The sequence below is a fragment of the Hydra vulgaris genome, chromosome 03 (genome assembly GCF_038396675.1).
Source record: "Hydra vulgaris chromosome 03, alternate assembly HydraT2T_AEP".
NCBI classification, from domain to species: Eukaryota; Metazoa; Cnidaria; class Hydrozoa; order Anthoathecata; family Hydridae; genus Hydra; species Hydra vulgaris.
The window spans coordinates 3,409,263-3,429,579 of record NC_088922.1 but is presented as its reverse complement, the minus strand read 5'-3'; the positions used below and the strand labels follow the sequence as shown (position 1 = coordinate 3,429,579).

General features: G+C 26.8%; 1 protein-coding gene across 1 annotated transcript; it reads right to left on the bottom strand.

The window, feature by feature from the left end:
- Positions 1-3,262: 3,262 nt before the first annotated feature.
- LOC100208103 (low choriolytic enzyme) lies at positions 3,263-12,522 on the bottom strand. Its single transcript, XM_065792075.1, has 8 exons — positions 12,402-12,522; positions 12,190-12,312; positions 9,698-9,815; positions 6,987-7,093; positions 6,761-6,832; positions 3,958-4,179; positions 3,667-3,840; positions 3,263-3,525 (listed from the first exon to the last, which is right to left on the bottom strand). The coding sequence occupies exons 1-8, from the start codon at positions 12,472-12,474 to the stop codon at positions 3,404-3,406; spliced, it is 1,011 nt and encodes a 336-aa protein (XP_065648147.1). The 5' UTR covers positions 12,475-12,522; the 3' UTR covers positions 3,263-3,403.
- Positions 12,523-20,317: the final 7,795 nt, after the last annotated feature.

The window sequence follows — 20,317 nt, the reverse complement described above, 5'->3', positions numbered from 1 at the left end:
AGCAAAAATGTTGGACTGGAGAGAAGTGCTTGTATAACTTCAATAAAACTATTAAAGGTAGTATGGTTCAATAAAACTTACTATGTTAATCCCATTTCAACAAAAAAAAAGAAATTACCATCTTAGTTAAAGACCTTATTAACTTCTTTTGAAAGATTCATAGGTTTCTGTTAGCAAAAGGTTGTTTTTTCATTATTGAGCTTGTTGGTAGTTGCAATGTTAATTTGCTTTACATAGGGTTGCCAGATGTCCCGGTTTTACGAAGGAGAACTAAGTAAAAAAAATATTTTTACATATTTGGCGCAGAATTCTCCTTCGTAAAACCGGGACATCTGGCAACCCTACTTTACTATGTATAAAACGAACTTAAAAATGATGCAGCACCGTTAAAATATTTTAGATGTTTTGATTAGATCGCTACAGATTTACTTACTTCGCAGATAAGTCATTTTATAAGATCACTTTATTTTAAACATCTACAGAAAAGTTAAAAGAAAAAAAAAAAAATTGATTTAACCCTTGTTGGGCTTTCAACAAGTGAAAAATACTTTGAATATTAGTTCTAGTTTAGGAATAAGTTTTTACTGCTTTTATCTCATAACACAACAGTTTTGAGGGTCATATCTCATAACAATGTTTTTATTGCTATCTCATAACATAACAGTTTCGAGGGTCATATCTCATAACAATGTTTTTATTGATCATATTACTCCTTAACTGTAATTAATAAGATAATTCTTTTTGAATTCTAAATTGAACATTGTTTAAGATAAATGGATGCGAGCCCATCCAGGCTAATCAATTTAGTTTAAAAGCAAATGAATTTAGTTTTAACTGTTTAGTAAAGCTTAAAAGTTGTTGATATAAAAATTTTTAATAACTGATTTAGAGACTCTGAGATTTTTGTTTGTTTTAGGTGTCCCAAGAAAAATGCACTGCGGAAAAGCAAATAAGTAGGAAGTTCACACCTCCACTGTGCCACGGCTGCTTGATATGACTAAAGTTTTCCAAATATATAACTGAAAACCTTTTTTTGAAGCATCAAAAAATTGCTCAAGATTTTCAAAAAAAATTTTAAAATATGGTGGCGTGGAATGTGCAAAGTTGCGCAAACAATTAACTTTACGTCAACTGCTACAGTAATAACAATCTTTTAGCCACAAATTCATGTAATAATTTATTTAAAAACTTTTTAATAGTGTCATTAGATGTGAAATGTAAATGTAATTAGATGTAAAAACAGTTACTCTTTTCGCAAAATATTAAGAAATATTTTCTTTTTAATGTAAAAAGTATGATGACTGTAATAGTTTAAGTATGAATGTTCGTTTCTTTAAAACAAGTTTTCTGCTTAAATTCTTTTGTAGTTTTTAACAATAATTGCAATATCTAAAAAGTTAAAAACACCGTAGATTTAACCATTTTTAAAAATTTTGATCTAACTGGTGCAGCTGCTACTTGACTATTTATAAAAGTTTTGGTCTAACTGGTGCAGTTGCTATTAGACTATTTTTTAAAATTTTGGTCAAACTGGTATAGCTGCTATTATTTGCATTAATGTCACAAAATACTTTTGTTTTCTTAAAAACGTTTTAATTGAAATCAACTTAATTAATAAACCACATTTCGAATATGGGTGATAATTATGTAGTTTAATTATTGCCCCGGAAAAACAGTTTCTTAAAATGGAGACAAGTATCTACATAGTGGTACACCCGGTAATTGGGAAAGAACTACTGTTGTAGCTTGTTTCGATGCAATGGGTAACTCAGTTCTACCACATTTTATAGATAAAAGAAAATCCAATAGATCTCTCAACAATTTTCAAAACAAAAAAGCCTTTAGAGATTTTTTTTAGAAAGTTGTTAGACAAAGCAGGGCATTGCGTTTCTCTGGTTTAACAAAATCAATTCTTCAAAAAACTGGTTCTAACAGATCTTAATTTTTTATTCTAGATGGCCATGAAAAAAGATGGCCATGACTCACAAAACTTTATTAAGCTATTAGATGCAGCTGAAGCAAAAAAAAAAACAAAAAACAAAGACAAGTCTGTCTTCTTAACATAATTAAGTTAAATTAACAACTTCTTAAATTGATCTTTTTTTAAATGGTTTTAAAAAATCCCGATAAAAAGATAAAGCTAGTTAAAAATTGAAAATTTTTTATTATTTCTTGTTATTAATTGTTATTTCTTGTTATTATATTCTTATTGTTATGTTACTTGCATAATAAAATATACCTTGTCAAATATTACCAAGTTTATTGCATGATGTATCGAGCATTTACTTACTAATATACAGTATAATGAGTTTTAAACCAAAATGTTTTAAAACCTGATTCACTGTTTCATTAACTATGTAAATAATTCTATTTTATGAGGCTGTTTCAATCAAATAGCCAATATTAAAAAAAAAACTTTTAAACAATTAAGAAAAAAGTCAAAATTTCAATGTCCTTTTTTGTGTGATGTAGGAAAATTCTCGCATCACACAAGATATTATGCTAAACGGTGCGCTAAGATATTATGCTAAATGGTAGAATACCTCGCGCGCTCCGTTATTCATAATATATTAAAACTCTATATAGTTTATATAACCCAAACTGTTTTTCAATATTGTTTACCTTTTAATACCTAGATAAATATTTTCAAGTAAATAATTTGGTTAATAATTTCAATTGTTTAGTTAAATAAGTTTAATTAACAGCTATGTTGTTAACACCTTTGAAAGCATATATAGCTGTTGTCTTTTTCTTAGCAAGATAACTAACAGCATAAACTGTAACTATTAACAATTTTTCTTAATTAGATAAACTTATAGTAAGTAATTTGACATCCATATGGCAATATAGATGACACAATGTATGATTTATGGCAATGAAGACAAAATGATGAATGATGAATATTTATACCAAATTTTTAAGTAAATTATTAATGCTAGTTTTTCCCAGATTTTTAAATTTTTCTCGTTTTTGTGAAACGTTCAAAGAACATTCAAAGCATTGTAAACTAGGAATTTTTTTAAAAACTATAAAACACTAAATTATTACTTTTAACGGGAAGTTCGATAAAGCAGTTATCAATTGGTCGCTACACATGTGGCAACTTAAAAATGTACAAATAGTCGTATAATATTATACTAGCAATACATACTAATAAAGCAGTCACCAAATGACTCCATCAAATTTTGAAACGATTTTTAAAACTTAATATCTGTCTTATTGCTCACTGACAATGTTGAAATTTATGTTAAAAATAAACCTGTTTAGAGATTTTTCTAATTTAATATCATTTTAACATTATTTGTGTTCAAATAAAGTTGAATTCATTATTTTTTTAGCCACTTTTTCACGATAAGCCAATATAGCCAATGAGTGCAGATTATAAAAATAAATATTGCATATTTTATTTGCACACAAGACAAGATTTTGAACAATTTCCAAGCATCCAATTTGGGTTGGCTTTACATTCACCTTTTCTAGCCCATTCGTCACATCGAGTATTTTTGTCGTTACATATAGCGCTTTCTAAATTAAATAAAAAAAAGTTAAACCATAGTTTAAGGTCGCTTAAAAAACTTTGTTACTAAAGTTATCCGCAATAATCTATATAATAAACATTATCCGTAATAAGCTATAATACTTATATCACTCGTTAACATTTCTTACCTTTACAGGATTTGCAGCATTTCTTTTTCATAGTTTCCAAATGAGCAGGATCTATTGCTGTGCAATAACCTGAAGTTGCCCATCCCAAGCATTTATTATCCAAGTCTTGACCTTCCACACATTGAGCTACTGGAGAAACAGTAGGAGGACCAGATGGGGGAAGAGTTGATCCTCCTATAGGGTTACACATTTTTAAAAAAGCACTTTTTTCAGAAAATAAAATAGTTAAATAAAAAAATAAAGTTCAATACACACTCGTAATACTACACAAAAGAAAAAAACATTTCTTACCTCGATTGCAGTTGTACATAGCGTTGATCTGTTGTTTATCTATTTCACTGAACCCTTGTCTATTTCCAATTAAATTTTGTTTACTTGGATCTTTAGTGCGAATGGTCACTCGACCACTACCAAATGCTGTTTGATCATAGTGCATCATTGATTCATAATCATAAGGAAACCCCAAGCTGTTAATCCTGTTACGATCGAACTTATCGAAGTTAAATCTCATGTCTTAAAAATAAATAATTTTTAGAAACAGGTGCTTTTACATTTTCAAATGTAAACTAAAAAATTAAAACTCTTAGGTTATAACGAACAAAATTCAAAAAGTAACAAAAAGTTTCAGTATCTTTTTCTTATATTGTTGTCTGCTTATGTAAAGGATAATATGTTTGATAATAAAATAATGCAACCGAATATTTGTTGCAGAGACAATAACCAGTTTATACTAGTTTGAACTAGTTTAACAGTATGTTACGTGTATATATATATATATATATATATATATATATATATATATATATATATATATATATATATATATATATATATATATATATATATATATGTTTATATATATATATATATATATATATATATATATATATATATATATATATATATATATATATATATATATGTTTATTAGAGTGCGTTGAAAATAAAAAAAAGTGTGAGTTTCATCACAATACTCCGTACTCATTTGCGAATTCATATCTGGTATGAACCAGAAGCAGCTGTAAAAAATTAAAATGCTTTACAGGAAGTGCCTCATTTTTGCCCTTAACATCAGACATGTCCTAAATATTATAAAAAAGAAGCGAAATTTTATGAAAATTTCAAATCTATAACTATTTTGGATTTAGATTATTAATTTACATTTTACTGCGTGAAAACAGTCGTTTTTAACATCAATAAAAAATAAACTTCTTTCACAGTTTTTTTTAATCAACATTTTTTAGAGACGTTTTTTACAAGACATGATTTTTAAAATTTTTATAAAATTTCGGTTCCATTGAGACCCAGCGTGGCATACTTTTTGACCTGTCTGATGTTTATAGGTAAAAATGAGGTGGTTGTTTATGTCTCATATTAATATTTTTTTTTATTATTATACAGGTAAACGCAACAAAATATTTATTATTAGACCAACCAATTATTTTCACTCCAACCTAATATATATATTTATATATATATAAAACTTATTTTAATAAAACCATCATGTACATTTAAAAAAATTAAACCATTAAAAAAATAAATCTTAAGTTATTAAATGGTTTGAAAATATAAAAAAATAGAAATACTACACTTTTATCCAATTCAACAATACCAAAATTTTCCCCTCCATCACAACTACTATAAAGAAAAATGACATAAGATTTGTGTAACAACATACAAAAACTAGAAGAAGAAATCAAAAGCCTATTAACAATTGTAAATAGTCCTCGCTGTTTCACAACAATAATATCTGGAAAAAAAAGTCAACTAACAAGTGTTGCAACGTTACAATGAGCTGCTTTGATGAATCAATAGTATGCAAGTTGATAGATTTGTATATATTGAAATCTAAAGTTGTTGTTATCAGCGACATAACTCTTATCCGTAAAGACGGACTGATTGTAATGCGCAAAAAATCTAGCACATAAGTAGATCATAAAATTTTAATAGAAGTATTTAACACAATTGATCCTAAAAAAACAGAGACGAACCTGTGTAAAGGCTTGTTTTTGTATAGATACTTTTTCAAAGTAACTTTTAACTTTAAAAGAAAATTTTTTTTTTTCCAAATAATAGAGCAAAAAACTACTTTACATTTATACACTGCCTCCGCAAAATATTAAAAATATTTTAACCAACGACAGAATATTACTAATTTTTCTAAAAATAAATTTAACTAATTAAAACAAGAATATAAGGAAAACCTGAAAAAAAAATTGTTTTAAGGATTTTGAAACACCCCGAAGATCTCTATACTCTAGGAGCCGCACAAAAAAAAAATGTATATATATATATATATATATATATATATATATATATATATATATATATATATATATATATATATATATATATATATATATATATGTATATATATATATATATATATATATATATATATTAAATCTGGTTTAACACACCCTATGAAAAGTGTCAAAGCGTTTTCACCCTCAGATCACTTTATCAACTGTTCAACCGTAACATAACAAATATCATCTTCAGCTGTACATGCAGCATTGGATACATATCACAAGATACCATAAACCAGTTAAAATATTAATGGTTTCACCGTTACGCAAACGTAGTATTATATTATAGTAACTCTCCGTAAGTATAGTGAAACCTTTAATAAAAACATGCGACATTTAAATTTGATTTTTTAAACTTCAAAAACTCGAGTAAAACTGCCCGCAACATATACGTGTTTTTGGTTTAGGCCTGGATCGTGACAAACACTTGTCTTTACAGGTTTTAATTCCGAAAAGAACCTCGATGTGCCGGTTGGGATATTAATGTTTATATTTTAAATTTTAAGAAAGTGTAAATACTATAATTAATAATTCCTAATCTGCAAAAATTTTTCATAGAATAAATTTTTTATGACCGAAGTTTGTGTTTTTGCAAACGTAATTAAATAGCAATAAATATTCCAATGTCCACTAAACTAAAATTAAGATATAAACTGAAGGAAGCGCTTTTAAAAAATGAGTACAGAATTAAATTTTTTCAATTTGCTCAACAGCCCTGTAAAAATTAAAAAAAATTTAATCGAGCTTGCACATATATAAAACACATTAAAGTAAAAATAAGTTACCTGACTGAATGTTATTCCAAACTATAGTCACATGATCATCACGGTCAGGCCTGCTTTGCTCATGATACAAACCTAAGAGTATTTTCAAAAAAAGTAAATAACATACAATAATTGAAAAAGGGAAGTAGAGATGAATGGTTAAAAACGAAAATAGAAATGAGAAATTTTCAATCTGGAAAATAGTGTACTGAAAAAAAGTTCTTAACATTTTAACTATTAAATTTACCTATGCTATGTCCGATTTCATGCAATACTGTACCAAGTCGCAAGCAACCACCAGCTAATGAAACATCATTTATTCTTCCTCGTACATAACCGACAAGCGAGGAGCAACTAAACGTGAATAGCATTGATATAGACTACCAGTATATATACGTGTGTGTGTGTATAGATATTTATACAGGGCCGTCCCGATGAGGTCTTCCAAGGGGGGATGATGTATGCATTTTTTGCCAACTAGAGACACCAAAAAAATATTTAAAATATTTTTAAAAATAAATATTTTCTAATTTGCCAACTATAGTTCGAAACTTGCTTGATGTACCAACTCAAATGATTATACGACAGCTTTGTGGGGAGGGAGGGGGCGGTGGAGCGTCCCGTACACCCCTGGCCAACACGGCCCTGTATATATATATGTATATATATATACATATATATATATACATATATATATATACATATATATATACATATATATATATACATATATATATACATATATATACATATATATATATATACATACATATATATATATATATACATATATATGCATACATATACATATATTATACATATACATATATTATACATATACATATATTATACATATACATATATTATACATATACATATATATATATATATATACATATATATATATATATATATATATATATATATATATATATATATATATATATATATATATATATACATATATATATATATATATATATATATGTATATATATATATATATATATATATATATATATATACATATATATATATATATATATATATATATATATATATATATATATATATATGAGTGTGTGTGTTTAATACACCCAAAAGGAATAAATTTAGTATTATACAATCTGCAACAATATACACTGTATGTATATATATGTGCGTTATATAAATGTATAAATGCGTTTGTTTTTATTTATCTATTGTTGCAGATTGTGTAATGCTCTATTTATTCTTTTCTGACAAAAAAAAAACTCCTCTGTTTGTTAAAACACATCAATGTTAGATAAATGTAAAGAAAAAAAGTTGATCTTAGTCGTATTTATAGATATCCAGATTGTACCTAACCAAAACCTAATCCTCAGTTTTAAAAAGCCTCCGTTTTCATATTAATAGATCTCATACAGTTCTCTATTTATTAGAATACGTCGATGTTAGATTTTGTAAAACGTGCTTTGTAAAACGTCAATGCATAAGTTATTGACATTTTTATCTAAAATACTTGTTTGTGTTACGGTTTTTAATCACACCGCTATTTGGATCCGCTGGTTTATTTTCAACTAAAGCAGCAAATAAAAGGCAGCAAAAATGATCGCCTAATTTTAAATTACGCTGATCTCTCAATTAGGTTAATGTTGATGCATTAATTAATAATTGGCAACATAAAATAGTTTCAATAAATTTAAATCAATATTTGGAAGATTTTATCGTTCATCATCAACATCAAAAGTTCAGCATCTGCATCAAAAGTTCAACATCAACATCAAAAGATCAGCATCAAAAGTTTAATTATATCCCTTTACATTCGTATTGTATTTATACTATATTTTTTATTATTATATTTAATTGTATTTATACAATATTACATTATATTGTATTTATATTATATTTATAAAACATTTTACCAATGAAATTTAGATCTTTTTAGCCATATATTTTTAGTGGATACATATCACAAGAGAACCAGGCTTTTTTTTATATTAACAGAAGTGCTAGAAAACAAACGTTTTTATAAGGTTTAAACCTAATAAAAACGTCCAAAGAACGTTTTAAAAACGTACTGTGCCCACTGGGCTGGAGCTGGAATATACCACAAGCAGATATCAGAGATAAAACAGGCATTTGGTTTGCATCAATAATATAAAAAAAACCCAAAGTTTTAAGCCTTTAATATTCGTATATGTAAACCAAGAGTGACTTCTTAAAGATTGATTATAAACTACATAAACCATAAATGTAAAAACAATAAAATTGTTTATGATATTTTACTTCGTAGTCATATATTAACAACTTCATAATAAAATAATTAAACAAAAATGAAATAAAAAAGAGCTTTTATTTTATCTGTACAAAGATGCATTATTTCAAACGTAGTAATGACATGCATTACTTCAAACGCATTAGTGTTTAACTTGTAATCGTTGTACTATCCTACCTTTTTAATTTACCACCTGGTCATGATGGATAAACATAAAAAATCGTTAAAAATAATGTATTAAGATATTATAATTAAATTAGAGTTTATACCTAACAATGAAAGTTAGTTCTATTCATACCTAATTCTTTTTAAAAAAATTTCTTGCTAAACAAACTTCATTTATTATTCCAAGATATTTAATTAAAAACATAGGCATAAGTTATAATAGGCATAAGTATAACTTTTTTTTGTAGTTATTTTAGGAATATTTAGTTAGAAGTGCTTAAAGTACCTATTTAGAAAGTTATTATTAGGTATGCCCAGCTGCTTGAAAGCCGGAAAAATAGTTTATGGAGCATTATAGTTAGGTATGGGAGCTTCCGAATACTTCAATAAAATTTGAGAGGTACCATGAAAATAGCTACATAAACATGAAAGTACTTAAATAAAAAATGCTTGTTTTTTAGTTATTCATTTAGAGTCTTTGAAAATTGAAAGTTTTGATAAACGACAAAAAAAAATTGTTAATAAAAAGTTTCATACCCTCCACCAGGATAAAAGCTCAGATAAGCATCTTGGTTTGTTCTTTTTACAAACTTGAGACACGTGTGCTTATGATACTCATCGATTGCTCTTAAAACATGGATATGATTTGATGAACCTTTATGGAAATAAAGTTATCATAAAAAAGTTTCTATACCTTTACAAATGTCAAAAGTATGAAATAAATCATATTTTAAGAACCATTTTTCAAACTAAAAACATTTTCGTGATTTTTGTGTGAGTGAGTCTTGAAGTACTCTGAAGAGACACACTTTTCGTGAGTGAGTCTTGAAGTACTCTGAAGAGACACACTTTTCGTGAGTGAGTCTTGAAGTACTCTGAAGAGACACACTTTCGTGAGTGAGTCTTGAAGTACTCTGAAGAGACACACTTTTCGTGAGTGAGTCTTGAAGTACTCTGAAGAGACACACTTTTCGTGAGTGAGTCTTGAAGTACTCTGAAGAGACACACTTTTCGTGAGTGAGTCTTGAAGTACTCTGAAGAGACACACTTTTCGTCAGTGAATCTTGAAGTACTCTGAAGAGACGATGCATCATCATTATAATAATCAAGGATACGTTAGCGATTTGTAAACAAAAAATACCTTTTATTAAGTATGATGTGGGTTAATTTGATTCTGGCGTAACTCAAATATTTACGTTATGTTTTAAGAGAGTCTAGTATTTTACCAAGATTGTGCCAAGTTTTAAATGGAGGAATTTATTTCACATAAACGAAATATTTTTTATTAATATTATTTAATTGTAATCTGTTTAAGTGGTTTTCGATGACAAGATCTTCTGCAAGCATCCGCATTTTTATAGTAAAGTTAACAGAGTTTGCAATTCTTCTTTATTTGTATATTATTCATATATTATTTATTTGAATATTATTCATATATTATTTATTTGTATATTATTCATATATTATTTATTTGAATATTATTCATATATTATTTATTTGTATATTATTCATATATTATTTATTTGAATATTATTCATATATTATTTATTTGAATATTATTCATATATTATTTATTTGAATATTATTCATATATTATCTATTTGAATATTATTCATATATTATTTATTTGAATATTATTTTTTTAATTGTGAAGCTTACTTTTATTAAATGAAAAAAAAAAAAAGAAAACTGCCGCAAAGTTTTACCAGTATGTTTTTTACATTCAAAATACTTTTCTAATTAGCATATAATGTTTACTTAACTACTGTTAATTAAAGTGATTATTTCTATTATGAGATGGACCATTATTTTTATTGCGAGATGCATTTTTGGAGATTACAACTATTGCAACGACTTTTAACTTTGCAATTCTTTATTGCAAAAGGTAATTCTTATGTCTAGTTATATATATATATATATATATATATATATATATATATATATATATATATATATATATATATATAGATAGAGAGAGCTCAATAATTAGGAAATATTTATATTTTTAAAAACAGAGCGTTTTTATACTTAAAACTTAGAAAAACAACTTTTTATGGAACTTTAGGTTTCATGCCAATTGGCAATCACCACTGCATTTCATGGCTGATGTTGAGATGCTTACATGATTGTTGAGAGCTTAGAATTATCTTGTTCTATCTGAAATTTAAAAAACAAAAACTTTGTGAAACGGCTTTTTAAAAGATTTCATTACTTATATTTTCTTCGCAATTTTTTTGATTACAGCTTAGGTTTTAATATAGTAGAAAAACATTATTTTGAGCTACATGACATAATCAATAATCTCGACTTTTTCAAAAAGTGGAGATATTTAAATAAAAAGGACTAAAAGAAGTAAAAATAATAAAAAAGGACTAAAAGAAGATATGTATCACAAAATATCACATTTTACACAAACCTTAATGATTAGAACAAAATTTGAATGTAATATGTAACACAATGTGTGAATAAATTATTAAAAAATTTACGCTCAAATTTTAAATTAAATTATTTTCATTATTTTTATGTCTTTTATTATAAAAGGTTTGGTATGCCCTTACTTTGCTTTAAATAATTTTTCTCGCATGTTTTTGTAAAGAAGGAATGCTCTTGGAATACTTGCGAACAATGATTTGCTATGAGTTGCGAACAATGAATTGTTTGGTGTTGCAAACAATAAATTGATATGCGTTGCGAACAATAAATGAAGAGGAACAAATTAGTTTTAGTCTTCATGATTTCTAAGTTATTTCTTCTATAATTAAAAAGTCTTTTAAAGTAATTTAGTAAATTTTTAATTTAAACTTTATTCATTATAAAGTAATATAAACATAATTAAATTTGTTCAAAGTTAGTTAAAATGAATAATAAATTTAAGTTAATCACTAATATATAAAGAGTTACTTATTTACTAACTAACTTGTAAAAAATATTCAGATTAATTTTGAAACAAACTTAATAAAAATTATTCCGATATTACTTTATGATGTTTAAAATATTACTTAAAAACGCATTTAATTCATTGGTCTTACTCATTCTACTTAAGTCATAAGGGACTATATTGTTAGGCCACCTTCCTCCAACAATGCTCGCGTAACCATTAGAATTTATATCGTCAGGAGTCAATACCATGTCTCCTTCAAAGAGATTTTTATCTAAAATTAAATAAATAAACAAATATTACAACCAAATGGTTCAAAACTTACTAAATTTACATTTTCTAGTTTTCTGAGTTTATACTTACTCTCCATTTCTGGAACCCAACTTAAAGCAACATGGCTCACAAAACAAAGAAGCAAAACTAAAAATTTCATCATTTTTATTTTCTTCTGTTTTAAAGTTTAAGCTGAATATTTTTTGTAAAAATTTTTTATATTGCCCAGGAATGAATTCAGTTGTTTAAACATTTAACTTTATTGAAAGCTGAAAACATAAAATTCAACTTTTTTTGTGTTCAAACACTTGTATATTTATTTAAAAATACACAACCAATCAAATTACAAATTTTAAGAAGAGATATGATTTTGTATAATATAAATTGATATAAATTGATATAAATTGATATCCATATATATATATATATATATATATATATATATATATATATATATATATATATATATATATATATTTATTTATAAGTATATATTATCAGTTAGCATCAATTTTAGATGCTATCTCATTATATAATTTTTATATGCACAAATAAATCAAAACCCAGACAACACTGACATAAACCTTATAAAATTAAGGTTAATTGTTAAGGGAAATTTCCAAAAAAAACCTATGTATGTGCACATATAATTAAGAAAGTGCCAAAAATTTAAGCTAGTTATTTCCGTCCAAGCTATAAATATTTACAATTTAAACAAATAAAATATTTTTTGATGGAGCTTTTAAATCTATTATTTCCTACTTATAAATTTAAAAAAGTTTTTAAAATTTATGGTACGATACAATTTTTGATTTTATTCTAATCCTGTATTTACTGTGATTATAAATCGGACTTTGACACCAAGGTACTGAAGGTTTGACATTCAGGTAACAGAAGGTTTGACAGGTAACAGAAGGTTTGACAGGTAACAGAAAACTCGGTGGTAAATTAGTATGAAAATTTTACTCTGGCAAATTATAACATAAATGCAGTCTTAGCGCAGAGGTTTTAGCAGCCCTGGCCCAGTGGTTAAAATGCATACTTTTAGAAGCAAGAAATCCAGAGTTCAATGCGAGCCCTGTGAATATTTTGCGTCATTGTAAGAAGGGATGCGTGATCTTTCTAATTAAATGCTCTTCTGCAATGCTTTGTGAGAACAGACTTAGATCTTAGATCTTATTATTATAAGCATATTGTATGTAATATGCATATATTATATGCATATGTGTATGTAATGTATATTTAATCTATACATTATACTGTAGATAAATATGTGTGTAATTTTTATCATAGAGAGGATCATAAAAGAAGATAAAACGAAGAAACAGAAAAAGAAAAAGTTTTCAAGAGAATCGTTTCGCTGATAGATATCGGTTTCGATTGGCAATCGCAGCAGCACAATGAGAGGAAAATCATGGAGGAGAGTGAGGCTTGACCTAGAATTGTCGAGTGGGAACAAAAGATTCCATACCAGCCTGAATCCACGAAGTTATGTAAGAAGCACATTTGTCGACGGGAAGATAAAAGATTTCTACCCCAGGGCCATCACGAGGAAAATCACAAAAAGAATCCCAGTCAACTTTACTGTATTTGTAAGAGGTAAGATAATAGGGTGTTTCAGTTGATGAAGAAGAATGAGATATTAATTTTAAAGAGATCAAACTGTGATCAGAACCACCTAAGGGTGCGTGTGGAGAAACTGAGCACTGATTAGGATCAGAAACAAGACATAAGTTGAGTAAGATTCGGGTTGTCTGGAAAGCGAGTTGGAAAGTTGACTATTTGAGTTAGGGATTGAAAAAGGCAAAAGTTGTGGTGTTTAATAGTAGCAGAATCACTGACACTTGAGCCAAACCGTTCAGTCTGATGAGCATTAAAGTCACCGAAAACAACAATATAGGCTGATGGATAAAGAGAGATGGCTTAATCAATACTATCAGAAATAACATCAAATTGAGATAAAGGAGAACGATATAGAAAAATGAGAAAGGCGATAGAGTGAAGTGGTGCTAAACGAAAGCACATGAAAGAACAGTCTGTTGATTCCGATCTAGTTTCACGACAAATGGGTGAATTCTTATGAATTTAAATGTCTAGGCCAAGCATGTGACTATTGGAGTCTTTTCGAATTAAACGAAGATAACCATTAACACTAAGATCGCACGATGAGACAGCTGAACGCAAATTAGTCTCACAAAAAGCATGTAGGTCTGGTGAACTTTGCAACAAATGAGACTCAACAGAAGAAAAGTTACTTCGAAGACCACGAATATTAGTGAATGATTTAGTGAACTTGGTGATGATGATGGTTTTTTGTGTTTTATGTAGTTTATTTGCTTTTAAATTTGATTGAAGAACTTGACTCAAAGCATAGATTATACTTAGAATACTGTTTAATAGCTCAAGGAACTGCCTCATTACTATTAATAAACCCTAAGCCGTAACAACGGGCTCCAAATGTGGCCTCTGCAATGCACACCAAAAGTACAAACAGGGACACCATCCATGCGCAACATGGCATTGTTAATGCTTTGATACTTTTTAGCTGTTGATGGAATCAACCTCTTTAAGAGATACCACAGAGTTCGGAAAACCTGACTACCAGCCGGCCTCAGAACCATAAAACTGAGTTTTAGAGCTCTAACCTTATTAGGAAATAATTGAATAAGATGCCTAGTCATAAAAACAGAGACACAAGCAAAACCCATGCATTGAGTCAAGAAGATCCAGCATTCACCATCACTATTAAATGTTAATCATGATTTTTTTTTACGGTTGTTAGGCATTTTTTTGGCAACAAAAAAAATACTGAAAGATTGTTAACAGTTTTACTTTATGAAATGAAAAGTTTTGTTGTTTTGACTAAACAATACAAGAAAATTAATGTTTACAAAATTTAAATTTAACACAACTATATCTTTATATACATATGTATCTCTCTCTCTCTCTCTCTCTCTCTCTCTCTCTCTCTCTCTCTCTCTCTCTCTCTCTCTGTATAAATATATATAGACATATATATATATATATATATATATATATCATTATATATATATATATATCTTTACATATATATATATATATATATATATATATATATATATATATATATATATATATATATATAAATATATATAGCTATATATATATATATATATATATATATATATATATATATATATATATATATATATATATATATATATACATATATATATATATATATATGTATATATATATATATATATAAATATATATATATATATAAATATACATATATATCTTTATACATATACATATCTTTACATATATATATATATATATATATATATATATATATATATATATATATATATATATATATTGATATATATATTTATATATATATATATCTTTGTATATATATATATATATCTTTTATTTTGTCTTTGTAATGTATAGTTTTAACAGCAATTGTTTTAGTTTTAATTTCTTCTTTTTTTCCAACTCTGTGAGCTCCTCGATACCCACGTTCTTAATATTTAATTCGTTTTCAAATAAAATTAATAATTTTTTTTCAGTTTCATCCCAGGTTTCTTGATCGTTTTTGGGAAGCCCGTCGATGCGAAGATTATTCCTTCTGAGTCTATCTTCTTGCTGTCGTAATTTATTCTTTTCCTCTTCACCTATACTGTTTTTGTTTTTCTTTTCTAATTCGCATACCTTTTATTCTTTGATGTCTTGAGTAACTGTTAGGCTTTCTTCGATATTTTTATTTGTCTTTTCTGGGATTCTTACTCTCTCGGTAATTTCTTTAAGTTTAGTGTTTAACTTTTTAATTAATTTTTTTAAAGAGTCGCAAATTTGTTTTGATTTATGTATTTCATTAAATAGCTCATTTATTTTATCATTACTTATTTTTAAGTTACCACTGATAAGCTTAATGATATCTGCTGTTTTGAAAACATTTCGTGAAAAATATCTCGAACGACATTTGTTGATATTTGTGTTTCAACTATATTCCCAGTTTAGTTAGATTTCTTTCGAATATCAATATTATTTTTTATCCATTTTTATAGTTTTTTTTTTTTTTTTATTAAAAAAAATAAAACACGTCTGCTTGCCGCAAAAAATTACAAATGATCTCAATAACTACATCTGATTAAAATAATGCATTACTAGATAATATTTTTTTCCAGATGTTGTTTTACTTTAATAATTTAAAACATTTAACTAAATCTTTAAAATCCAAAGATGTAGTTGCACAAATGGTATTAGACATCAATGAAAGTTCAGATCTTGATGGACAGATGTTATTAGACATGACAAAAACTTATGTTGCTACCCTGACCCATTTATAGCATTTATATACATATAAGTAATTATCATAATATATGATACTTATACATATATATGTTGTTATTAAAAAGTAATAGTTAATAAATAATGATAATGTTAAAAGATTTATTATAACAAACAGTAAAAGCGTCCCTGGCGCAGTGGTTAGAGCGCTTGCTTTAGAACGAAGAAATCCAGTGTTCAAAGCGAGCGCTGGACATGTTTCACGTCATCCCGATAAGAAAGGTATATGTGGCCCACATGTAGCGATAGTGCTTTCAAGTGGAATAAAAGTGTAAAACTTTATGTTACAAGTTGATGATTAATATACATGTTGATGATCAGTGTAGCCCACATATGGAGCTATTTGTTAAGTGTAACTCTGATTTACAAATTTATTTGGAAGTTTATTTTGAATAACAATTCTCAAATATATTCATTACAAAACCGCTCAAACATACTTATAACTATGAATTGAATTTTTATCAAAACTGTAAACCGCATGATATCATGAAATATATATTCTATTTTTAGAGTTTACTATAATGCATTGCAATGGAATCGTAGTTTAAAATTGGTTAATTTAAAATTCAAAATGAGGCAAGATTGTGTTTTATATGTATGATCAATATGATAGCCACATTTAATTTACCTAGTTACATTTAAGGATTATACCACACTAAGTGGAATAACTATGTGGATGCATTATGTAGTAATTTATTTTTAACAATATCATAAAAAAGTAACTTATAGCTTTGCTATAAAGATGTATAATTGATATCCCATTATTTAAATTGATTTAAATATAGCCATGTATTTTTTCACAACATTAAAATTTTTAAAATTTAGTATCTTTAAATACGCTGGATAATTAAGCGCATATTTAAGTTTTTAGGCTTTAAAACCTAATATATTTTAAAACTAGAAGAGTTTATCTTTATATTAAAAAAAAAGTTAGAATGGGTTACTTTTTTAAGTTTAAAAACAGTGTACATTAAACTCTATTATTTGGCTATAAATAAATATAAAAATGACTGAGTCAAATATAACAAAAATAAGAAAATTATGTCAAATATGTGGAGAAAATTTTGTAAATCGTAGTGTTCATTTAACAAACCATGTAATTTGAGTAGAATTACATTTTTTTATACGAATCGAAAAAGACGACCCAAAGGTGCACCCACAGAAGATGTATTACATATGCTATTCAATAATGACAAACATAGAAATAAGTTCAAATACTAATCTTAAACTAAGAACCTGGATTAGCAATTGCAAGAAATGTGAATGTGTTTGCTTTAAAGTAAATAAAAGAAGGAAACTAAAGTGAACTAAAAAGGGAAAGCCCTTGAGTATTTCCAATGAAGAAATTTGGACTTGACAAGCAATAAATAACATACAAGCTAAACTTTCACCTCTACCAACTTTAAATCTGAAACTAGAAGACATTAACCAAATCTTTGTTTCTTTTATATTTGTAATGGTATTATGTATAAACTAGTTATTTTAAAAAACTGTCTGTATTTGTTTTGTGCACCATGTACATTACCACTGATCAATAATAAACTATTATCTAAAACAAAATGCAATGTTGTTGAAATGATAAATAATATTCAAGAAGAATGATAGCAACGTTATGGTAGATTATTTAAAGTCACAACTGTCAGAACGCATGAATCATCAAAATATTTGTCAAACTCCAATACCAATTTTCTTAACCTTGTTAACATCATCATCACAAATAAGTCTATCAGATATAATTGCATTAAATTCAATAAGTGTTATCAAAAGGGATATTGATGCATATTATTAACCAAAAATTTTTGCAAACATTTGCCAGTAAACAACTAAACACTTGACTGTGAAGAGTTTAACAAATATATTGAGAAGCAATACCTAATAAAACAACTTCAGAGAAATATTCAGGATCTTGAAGACAAAATACATCTTATGACAGAAAAACTTGAATATCACATATTATCTAACCATCAAAATGAAGAATATATGAAGTTGGTATTTGAACTCACTTTGGAGAGGAAAAAAAAAAGATAAACATTTTAATCTTTATTGTTCACTAAAAATTATAAATCATAAATAATCATTTTGTTCTGATCCTAATAGATATGTAATTTCTAAGGTTTTATGCTTTGGTATTTTGTACCTATATGAGTATTAATCGCCATATCTATATTCATACATCTCAGAATTGAAAACAATGAAAGAAACTGACCACGTTAAGATGTCATTTGGTCGACAAGGTACTTAGTTTGTTAGGAGTGCACAGACAAGCATACCATGCAAAAACAGGAAAAAGTATTGTTGGTAACAATGTTAACAAAACGTTAAAGATGAATTAATGATAAAGTTAAATATAAAGTAGTAAATTCGATAAAAAGTATATTGAGATAGGTATGGTCAGTAAGTATTTGTTTATATGTATATGAATATTAGGGGTGTTCAAAAAAATAAAATTTCCAAAGCGCGAATACACAAGAAGCCACATTTGGGGCAAATATAAAAAAAATGCAATTATGAAAAAAAAATTCCAAAATTATTGACATTTACCTTGTTCTTAAGTGGCAAAATACCCCGAAAAATGCCAAAATTGTTCCAAAATTATTTGGCATTAAGTGCAAGGTAAATCTCAATATTTAAAAAAAAATTTTTGCAAATGTGATCTTAGATTGTTGTGTATCCTGTTTTTTTGATAAGTGTTGTCTAAAATAAAGAAAAGATTTCCAAATTTAGCTTCTTGTGTATTCACGTTTTTAAAATTTTATTTTTTTAAACACCCCTAATGTATATCTAATATATATATGAAAAAAGTGTAAACTGAAAATGTAATTTAACATATATAGGGGAGACCGGGGCTAGTTGGCCGCAGGGGTAAGTTGACGAACTGCGTTTATCTTTAGAGCCTTTCATCAGAAAGTGACAAAAATTACTCAGAAACTTCCTTATTGACCATTTTATCATTCACTGTAGTATTGTCAGAATTCGCGCATGCGCATGGGAGATATTGAGATTTATGCGTTTTTTGGACAAAAACGTAACTTTTAGAACATCGCTTCCTTTTTACTTTACAAAGAAAATATTTAGTCGTATGAAAAAAAAATTATTCTAAAAGTTCCAGTCACAATTGGTTTACTATATTCAGTCAGACTTTTTTTTCAAAGCTGCCGTTTTTCAGGATCTAAAGACTGTTTATTAAAAAAAAAGCTTTCGGGGTAAGTTGACAAATTTTTCACGGGGTAAGTTGGCTCATAGCATTTACTATGGAAAAAATTATTTATTTTCATAAAATTATTTATTTTTATTTTTATTTTTTTTAACAATATTGAAAATATATATTCTTACAAAAAAATTAAAAAAAAAATTTTTTTAGTTTTTTTTTCCACAGATAAAAGGTGGGTTACTGTTTGGCTTTTATACGGACTAATATTTGGTACCAGCTAAAAGTAATATTAAATTTTGGGATAAAATTGTTGCAAAAATTAATTTAAAAAAATTTTAATTAATGTTGCACTTAATAGTGTATTAATAATCATTTTTATAGTTTGCGCCAACTTACCCCGTGGTGGGGTAAGTTGGCGCAAATTTTTTTTTTTTTTTTGAGGGTCCGGAAAGACCCTAAGAGTTTTTTTTTGTAAATGAATGCAAATTTTATAAGATACCCTAATCCATACTCTTTA

Bases quoted from the DNA above. Each gene is read 5' to 3' on its own strand.
- LOC100208103 (XM_065792075.1), bottom strand. From the start codon at position 12,474: ATGATGAAATTTTTAGTTTTGCTTCTTTGTTTTGTGAGCCATGTTGCT. The intron at 6,833-6,986 runs GTAAATTTAATA...AAATACTCTTAG, and splicing joins TGAAATCGGACATAGCATAG to GTTTGTATCATGAGCAAAGC. The intron at 3,841-3,957 runs GTAAGAAATGTT...GTAACCCTATAG, and splicing joins TATGTACAACTGCAATCGAG to GAGGATCAACTCTTCCCCCA.